General features: G+C 41.2%; 2 protein-coding genes across 4 annotated transcripts in view; one reads left to right on the plus strand and one right to left on the minus strand.

Moving 5' to 3' along the window:
• The window catches only part of lrrn1 (leucine rich repeat neuronal 1), a 45,793-nt gene extending 41,705 nt beyond the window's left edge, over positions 1-4,088 (minus strand). Inside the window, exons 1-2 of one of the 3 annotated variants that reach the window (XM_061831444.1) lie at positions 3,964-4,088; positions 3,796-3,833 (exon numbers count right to left, since the gene is read on the minus strand). The gene's annotated coding sequence lies outside the window, so the exon portion shown is untranslated. The remainder of the gene's footprint in view (positions 1-3,795; positions 3,834-3,963) is intronic. The other 2 variants (XM_061831443.1, XM_061831445.1) reach the window with 2 other exon arrangements.
• On the plus strand, positions 4,057-8,068 carry setmar (SET domain and mariner transposase fusion gene). The gene is made up of 2 exons (XM_061831447.1): positions 4,057-4,226; positions 5,086-8,068. The coding sequence occupies exons 1-2, from the start codon at positions 4,131-4,133 to the stop codon at positions 5,869-5,871; spliced, it is 882 nt and encodes a 293-aa protein (XP_061687431.1). The 5' UTR covers positions 4,057-4,130; the 3' UTR covers positions 5,872-8,068.
• The last annotated feature ends 1,188 nt before the right edge of the window (positions 8,069-9,256 follow it).

Here is a 9,256-nt window from a genome sequence, read left to right on the forward strand (position 1 = left end):
CAACACTCTACAGCTGTGTCACTGTCTCGTCTGATCACACATATCCTTATTAAACATTGCCGCTTGCTACTGAAGGCAGTGTGGGAATTTCTAGCCTATTTACCCCTAAAGTGAATCCATCATCCCTAAAAAAAAAACATCACCCTCCAAAAAGAACTGTCTAATCAGAATTTTTAAATGTTCTGCAATATTTTAAAATAACCTAACCCTAACCCACCTTACATTACCTCAAAAATGTTTTACTCCTGCATTTCTAGCCCATTTTTGGGTGCAGATGCGCCCTTAAATTTTATCCCAGCACACCTAAACCTCGGATTTTAGAATTGCCAGTTACCTTCTTTTTTTTTTTTTTTTTTTTTTGGGGGGGGGACTATTTCCATCCTGGCAGTTGCATTGCTTGAAATATAGTTTATTTTTAACCATGCAAGCAGCAGACTCATGGAATAACAAGGGTTGCTTATTATGCACATGCTGGATTATAAAATGTGTAACCATACTATTTTTGCATGGACAAGCAATGCATTGTCAGGAAATGGGCAGTTAACATCTGCCTAGCAGCATTTTGTTTGCCATTTGTTCTGTTTTGTGTGCCATTTTGTTTTGTTTGTTTTTTCTTACAGATCATTTTACTAATTTAGTCCTGTTTTAACAAATATGGCAAGTTTTTTTTACAAACTCTTGTGAAAAATACTGTGCACTGTTTGTCTACGCTATGATACAATATTCCAATACTAAATAACTGTTATAGAATGAAATCCCCAAAATAATGCTATATTTATCGACAAAGACATTATGTAGTATGTATATAGTGTGCAGTAAAAATTACTATATAATTATAAAATTATTAATAGTTTCCTATATTCCTATTCCTCTATTCCTTTTCCTGTAGAAGTTTAGGAGCAGGGTTTAAATTATTCTACCACGGAGTAGATAGGAAGAGAAATGGAGTAGGCGTTATTTTAAAGGAAGAGCTGGCTAAGAATGTCTTGGAGGTGAAAAGAGTATCAGATCGAGTGATGAGACTAAAATTTGAAATTGAGGGTGTTATGTATAATGTGGTTAGCGGCTATGCCCCACAGGTAGAATGTGACCTAGAGTTGAAAGAGAAATTCTGGAAGGAACTAGATGAAGTAGTTCTGAGCATCCCAGACAGCGAGAGAGTTGTGATTGGTGCAGATTGTAATGGACATGTTGGTGAAGGAAACAGGGGCGATGAAGAAGTGATGGGTAAGTACGGCATCCAGGAAAGGAACTTCGAGGGACAGATGGTGGTGGACTTTGCAAAAAGGATGGAGATGGCTGTAGTGAACACTTATTTCCGGAAGAGGGAGGAACATATAGTGACCTACAAGAGCGGAGGTAGAACCACGCAGGTAGATTATATTTTGTGCAGACGATGTAATCTGAAGGAGGTTACTGACTGTAAAGTAGTGGTAGGGGAGAGTGTAGCTCAATAGCATAGGATGGTAGTGTGTAGGATGACTCTGGTGGTGGGTAGGAAGATTAAGAAGACAAAAGTAGAGCAGAGAACCATGTGGTGGAAGCTGAGAAAGGAAGAATGTTGTGCGGCCTTTCGGAAAAAGGTGAGACAGGCTCTAGATGGACAGCAGAAGCTCCCGGGAGACTGGACAACGACAGCCAAGGTAATCAGAGAGACAGGCAGGAGAGTACTTGGTGTGTCATCTGGTAGGAAAGGGGAGAAGGAGACTTGGTGGTGGAACCCCAAAATGCAGGGAGTCATACAAGGAAAGAGATTAGCGAAGAAAAAGTGGGATACTGAGAGGACTGAGGAGAGGCGAAAGGAGTACATCGAGATGTGACGTAGGGCAAAGGTAGAGGTGGCAAAGGTTAAACAAGAGGCATATGAAGACACCAGGTTGTGGAAAAGTACAGAGAAGGTCAGAAGGATCTACATTGTGTCTTTGTGGATCTAGAGAAAGCCTATGACAGAGTACCAAGAGAGGAACTGTGGTACTGCATGCGTAATCTGGTGTGGCAGAGAAGTATGTTAAAATAGTACAGGACATGTATGATGGCAGCAGAACAATGGTGAGGTGTGCCTTAGGTGTGACAGAGGAATTTAAGGTGGAGGTGGGACTGCATCAGGGATCAGCTCTGAGCCCCTTCCTGTTTGCAGTGGTAATTGATAGGCTGACAGATGATGTTAGACTGGAATCCCCTTGGACCATGATGTTCACAGATGATATTGTGATATGCAGTGAGAGCAGGGAGCATGCAGAGGAACAATTAGAAAGATGGAGACATGCACTGGAAAGGAGAGGACTGAAGATTAGCCGAAGTAAAACAGAATATATGTGCGTGAATGAGAAAAGTGGAGGGGGAAGAGTGAGGCTACAGGGAGAAGAGATAGCGAGGGTGGACGACTTCAAATATTTAGGGTCAACAATCCAGAGCAATGGTGAGTGTGGTAAGGAAGTGAAGAAACGGGTCCAAGCAGGTTGGAACAGCTGGCGAAAGGTGTCTGGTGTGTTATGTGACAGAAGAGTCTCTGCTAGGATGAAGGGCAAAGTTTACAAAACAGTGGTGAGGCCGGCCATGATGTACGGATTAGAGACAGTGGCACTGAAGAGACAACAGGAACCAGAACTGCAGTTGGCACAAATGAAGATGTTGAGGTTCTCGCTCGGAGTGAGCAGGTTGGATAGGATTAGAAATGAGCTCATTAGAGGGACAGCCAAAGTTGGATGTTTTGCTGACAAGGTTCGAGAGACCAGACTTCGATGGTTTGGACATGTTCAGAAGCGAGAGAGTGAGTATATTGGTGGTAGGGTGCTGAGGATGGAGCTGCCAGGCAAAAGGGCGAGAGGAAGACCAAAGAGAAGGTTTATGGATGTGGTGAGGGAAGACATGAGGGCAGTTGGGGTTAGAGAGGAAGATGCAGAAGATAGGCTAAGATGGCAAAAAATGACACGCTGTGGCGACCCCTAACGGGACAAGACGAAAGGAAAAGAAGAAGAAGAAGAACAATAGTTTCCTGTCACATTTTTTTAAATCTATCAAATTCAATCCTTGAGTCCATATCCGTTTTCAGAAACCTCTTCATCTACAAATGACAATATTATACAACACAGGCAACTGGTAGCAGTTTTGCTTGAGGACAGATATGAAAGTGAATTCTCACAGGAGAAGTTTTGGCCACTTACGTGTTGCATGAAAATATCTAATGATGGTGCGACCTCCTCAATATCTGCCTTAGATTGCCCCCAGAGAACAAAAAGCCGCATATAAAATCCACGTGATGTCACACAAGCCGATAAAGCTTTTTTTTTTTTAAAAATAAATCACCATTATAACATAATTCGTAGTCAATAGGCCCTACGTTTGTGGTAGATTACACCCTCTGGAGAGCAACATTATACACGTTAAAGTATCGAGACATGTTCAATTGCTTATTGAATCAACTAGTCAGCCTAGAAAGACATTTTGGAGAAGTTTACATTCTCCACAGTAACAATTGTTTTTGTTGCATCATGACTGTCTCCCAGTACTTGAAGCCAGTGCCATAAAAACTTGGATGATTTCCTCCATAGGTTTTCTTTTGGGTTGAGGCCTGAAGACTGACTAAAACTACTCCATAACCTTTATCAGCTTTTTTACTTGTGTCACTCCTTTGTTGCTCTTGCAATGCTTTGGCTCATGAGACAGGTTTTCACACACTATTTTACAGTATGGCTCCGTTCATTGGGCCGTTGGTGCTATGAAGTCACATTCTACTCTAATAGGTGGCTTGGTTACTTTTGTATTTTAAATGTACATTTTGACGAGCTGGCTCACCAGGCCTTGAGCTTCTTCTGTGACAGCGTTGCCACCTGCTGGAAATCAAATATTACTACAAACGTCTTTTGAAGAAAAGACAGCACTTGACGAGACCAGCAGAACAGCGAAATAAATCGTTGTAATGTTACAGGACTGAATGTTATGGTAGTAACTTTTAACACCTACATAACACGACGAACCTTTTTCTCCCAACGTGAAAGTTAAACTGATGTAATGATTCTTGCTAGCCGCAGGAAGGCGCTTGTCTGCAAAGACGAGGGCGGAAGTGGAGTTAGGCCGGTTGTTGCCGGAAGTCCTAAAAATCAACACATTCACTTGCATCCACCGCAGAAATGTCCGATTCCGGTGTGGATTTGAGCAACGGTCTCGAAGATGTTATTGTTTCATTTAAACCCGATTCAACTGAACAGACGTGTCCTGTCTTCAAGGTAATAACTGGTTCAAAGTCATCTTGACTCGAGTTTCCATCAGCATTGTGTTACAGTGGCTCCTCGTTTGGGATAAAAATTCGTCCCTCTCGGGACGACGTAATCCTAATTTTGATTTACGACAAATTAGTAGGAAAGTAATACAGGAAAATATTTCATGGAAAACACGTTCTAGGCTGCATATGTTGAATAATCAGGCGCAAACGTAAAAAAAAACATGCCACTGTCGTTCAAAACCTCGTTATGTTTTTCTTTGCGATTTATTATTTATTTTTGTTTATTACCAAATTTGCTCTGTATAACCAGAAAAAAAATCCGTCATTGATTATTTCACGTCATTTTATTTCAGACTAGACGCCAATCAAGTGTAACAATTTTTTCCAATGTTAAAGCTTCTATTTGTCTTCCAACAACATTCTATATTTTTCAATAGCAACTAAAAACATAATCTTTACTGTCATAAAAAAAAATTGTTGCACTCGCTGTACACATACTCGACATTCATTTAATCATTTAATATATTGGATTTACGGAAATATATGATGTGCAAAAAAAATAGCTTCTTTGTGATCATTCTCCCTTCATAAAGATATTAATGGTTAGTGTGAGGTTGGTGTTTAATACCAGTGATGTTGACCTCTTCAACAGGGCAGATATTCTTACAATGATTTAAATAATTTATCAATGACACTGCAATTTTTATGCACTGGTCAATTTAGTGTATGTGTGCATCCAAATATGTATCTGTGTTGACTTTCTTCCATTCCTTATTTTGCTCAACAATAGAATGTCAAAATGTTCTTAATTTTCATGCTGCAATTTCTTTCTGTGTAGTATTCAAGTTCTTGCTATTTTGCAGTACTCTCCAGTCAACATTCAAGGACCAGGATGCCATGTAGACCCCAGTGAAGTTACACTTCCTGGGTGCTCCTGCCTTTCCCATTCATGCGCCGCTGAGAGCTGTTGCTGCTTGCAGACCTACGGACAAGCCTATGCAGCCGATGGCACGTTGCTGAGTGTATCGGATGTTGGTCACTTCACCCCAGTGTTTGAGTGTAATGCCCTTTGTTCCTGCAGTGACACTTGTTCAAATCGAGTGGTGCAGAGAGGGCTGAGACTCAGTTTGCAGATATGCACCACTGCCAGGAGGGGGTGGGGCGTGCAGACGCTTCAGCCCATTTCGCATGGGACGTTTGTGTGTGAGTACGCAGGAGAGGTCATCGGTTTTGAGGAGGCCAGACGCAGGCAACTTGCACAAAGATTTGAGGACAATAATTACATAATAGGTGTCAGGGAACATGCAGGGCCAGGTTCCATCACAGAAACATTTGTGGACCCAGCCACTGTGGGAAACGTAGGTCGCTTTCTAAACCACTCCTGCTTGCCCAACTTGTTCATGGTGCCCGTCCGCGTGCACTCTTTGGTTCCCAGATTGGCACTGTTTGCTGGCCGGGACATTGATGTCCAAGAGGAGCTAACGTTTGACTACTCAGGAGACTACAGAAACCAAACACCTGGACAAATACACTTTACACGAACAGACACTGCCATTGAGGCCAGTAAAACAGTCCAGAGGAAAGCATGTCACTGTGGGGCCAACAACTGTGCGCAGTTTCTTCCTCTAGATTTATCTATTTTAACATGACCTGAATTTAATGTTGCCTCACAATTTTATTGTCTTTTTTTCATACAAATTAAATGTAGTATGCTTTAATCATATAAATCTTTAATTTGCCTTGAAAGTCTGTTTAAGTAGCCCATCCAGAACACAAGGCACGCCAACATGTTCTATCGTCATTATTTGCTGTTTGGTCTCCTCGTGTGAAGGGAACTTCTTGACATGTCCTTCCTCCTCGCTATTTCTCAGCCCCTGGAAAATGCTTCTGTACAGAATATGTCTCAGTGGTTCGTGTCATCATGTTTTAGCACACAATAGTCCATATCTTGCATCATACATCTTTGTCAGGAACAGGATGAACGGCAGCACAGACACACGTTAATCAGGATTTATTTAATGTCAGCAGTACTCATATTTATGTTGTGATAACAGTAGAAAACCTGTGCCAAAAATTAGTCATTCCATACAGAAAAACCTCAAATAGTAACTCATGACTATCATTTCGATCATTCTCAATAATCTCCTTTTTTTTTTTTTTGTCTAGGTACTGTATTCTCACTTGTCTATGCTTTTGGCCCTCAAGAGAGGTGTTACCAATTAAAACTGGCCTGGGGGCATTTTGATATAGAAACAAGTTTTATTCCCCAGTCAAAGGAGGAGGCGTGTCCCACTTTACTGTGACTGCTTCTGAAATGAGGCCCTCGTCTCGATGTGGCCTCTTTTTCATCTAGTCCTGCTTTCATCTTATTAATGCGGACATCTGGGTTAATTAGAATGAAGACTGTCTTTCATGCAGAAATAGGACCAGTGCTCCAGCCACACTGGGCCTGGAGGAGATGAGAATGTAGGTGTGGACAAGCTCAGAGCCGCCTGTCGAGTTGCTATTTTTTTCCCCCAATTAAGAATAGTGAAAGGTGTTCTGAGTTGGTGTTACCTCACCCATGTGCGTTGTACCCATCCTTCAGTTCTTTGGTCATTATATAAATTTTTTCATCCTGAATATGTGCCTATCTGTGTTTGTGTCCTTTTGGACGAATGGCAGGTGAGTTTGTTTTTAATCCATCTCAAGCACTTTTAATTGCATTTTATATTTTAAAAGTGCCTTTTGAAAAAACTTTGATTGTCAACTTTTCTTATCTCCTTACTTGGTTTTAACTGCACAGGTATAAGAATTACCCTCACCTGGTTTTGTTTACTGAAGTTGGAGTGTTATGTTTTTCGATCATTCTTTAGCTATATTTAGGCTTAGATATGATTTTCTACAGTTTTTTCCTTTTAGGGCTCATTGAAGCACCGGATACTTTTCTTAAGTCTTCTAGCGCTTGACAGGTATTGCCATCCTCCGTATCCTTATATGTACCCATAAACTCTCCCTTTCCTCTGTACATGTCCAACCCCTCTAATTCTATTCTTTCTCACTTTGTCTCCAAAACATCTCAACATGGCTGTCTCTGATAAACTCATTTTTAATCCTATCCAACCTGAGTTCCTAAAGAGATTAGAGAATATCAGCATATTCATTTCCGCTCACCGCTCTCTTATCTATAAACTTTGTGCCTCATCCTAGCCGAGATTTAGAACACACCTGACACTTTCCTGCACTTGTTCCAACCAGTTTGAACCCATTTCTTCACCTTACCACACTCACTGTTGCTCTGGACTACTGACTTAAAGTATGAAAAGTCCTCCACCCTTGGTATCATTTTTCCCTTTAGCATCACTTTCCCCCCTCCGCCCCACATTATACCATATTCTCTTTTGCTTCTTATCTTATTCCTCTCCTTTCCGGTCCATGGCTCTACCTTTCTAAATGTTCCGCCTCCTGCTCCATGCTGTCACCACAAATTACTGGGTCACTGACAAACAGCATGGTCCGTGGTGATTACAGTCTAACTTCATCCGTCAGCCATCACTACTGCAAACTTGATGCTTTTTTTTGGAATGGAAAATCTTGGGAGGGAGCTGAAACTCCGTGTTTCTCAGCGACAGCCCAGAAACATGTCTGATCTAGAGAAGATCTGTGTGGAGGAGTGGGCTAAAATCCCTCCTGCAGTCTGTGCAAACCTGTTGAACAACGACATGAAACTTTGATGTCTGGAATTGCAAACAAAGGCTACTGTACCAAATATTAAAACAGTTTTTTTTCAGGTGTTCAAATACTTATTTGCAGCTGTATCACACAAATAAATCTTTAAAAAAAAATCATAGATTGTGATTTCTGGATTTTTCTTTTTAGATTATCTTTCTCACAGTGGACATGCACCTACGATGAAAATTTCCGACACCTCCTTGATTTCTAAGTGGGAGAACTTGCAATGTAGCAGGGTTTTCAAATACTTATTTTCTTCACTGTAGCTGGATAGGCTCTGGCACTCCCGCGATCCCTGTGAGGATAAGCAGCTCAGGAAATGGATGGATGGGTGAACGGTCACATTTTTCACTTGGAAAGCCCAAAAACCTTTTTCCATTGCTTAAACCATTTATACAATCAAATGGCACTCAAAAAAACCTAATCTAAACTCTCTCATACCGTACTACAGTTTTTGTCTGTTTACCACGTTCTTTCAAATCTCTAGATACAGAGGGATACAACGGAGCTCACTCTGACATTCTCTGTACTTCCCCATCAATAACCTCAAGGCAAATAATGCATCTGTGGTGCTTGTCAAGAAGTCATACTGGTACTCACAAAGACCCATGTCTGAGTTCAGCCTCCATTGCTATTTCCAATGACTTAATTGAATGACATATCAATTTCCTTCCTCTATAGTTCCCACAAATCTGCATATGCTACCCTTATTCTTAAAAAGGGACCCTGCACATTGAACACTGAGATGTTTATATTAATGTATAGAAATTACTGGGTGACATAGTAATTGTTGACTGATGAGACTTTGGTGGTTTTTTTCAATCATCTGCAGTGTATTCAGATATAATATGCACCAATAAATGCAGAATTGTTCTCTCATTTTTTCTGGTTAGCTGGACTGGTTGGCACATCTGCCTCTCAGTTCTGAGGGACCTAGATTAAAATATTAGCCCGCCTGTTCCTGCACGTGTTTTTTCCAGGGACTCTGGTTTCTGGTTTCCTCCCACATCCCAAAAACACGTCATATGTTGGTTATTTGAAGACTCAAATTTGCCTGTAAGTGTGAATGCGAGTGTGAATGGTTGTTTGTTCATATGTCCCCTGTGATTGCCCAGCGAGCAGTTCTGGGTGTACGCCACTTCTCACCTGAAGATAGGAGGGATAGGCTCCAGCATGCCCATGACCCTAGTGATGATTAGTGGTACAGAAAATTGATCGATGGATTTTTGTTACAGTTCCTGGTTATACATATGCACAAAGAGTACAGTCTTTCTGGACTGACCGGTCACAAGAGCTAAGCTTCAAACAAGTAGGTCTTTTCCG

This window comes from Syngnathoides biaculeatus, chromosome 10 (assembly GCF_019802595.1).
Source record: "Syngnathoides biaculeatus isolate LvHL_M chromosome 10, ASM1980259v1, whole genome shotgun sequence".
Lineage (NCBI taxonomy): Eukaryota > Metazoa > Chordata > Actinopteri > Syngnathiformes > Syngnathidae > Syngnathoides > Syngnathoides biaculeatus.

Bases quoted from the DNA above. Each gene is read 5' to 3' on its own strand.
- setmar (XM_061831447.1), top strand. From the start codon at position 4,131: ATGTCCGATTCCGGTGTGGATTTGAGCAACGGTCTCGAAGATGTTATT. The intron at 4,227-5,085 runs GTAATAACTGGT...GCTATTTTGCAG, and splicing joins AGACGTGTCCTGTCTTCAAG to TACTCTCCAGTCAACATTCA.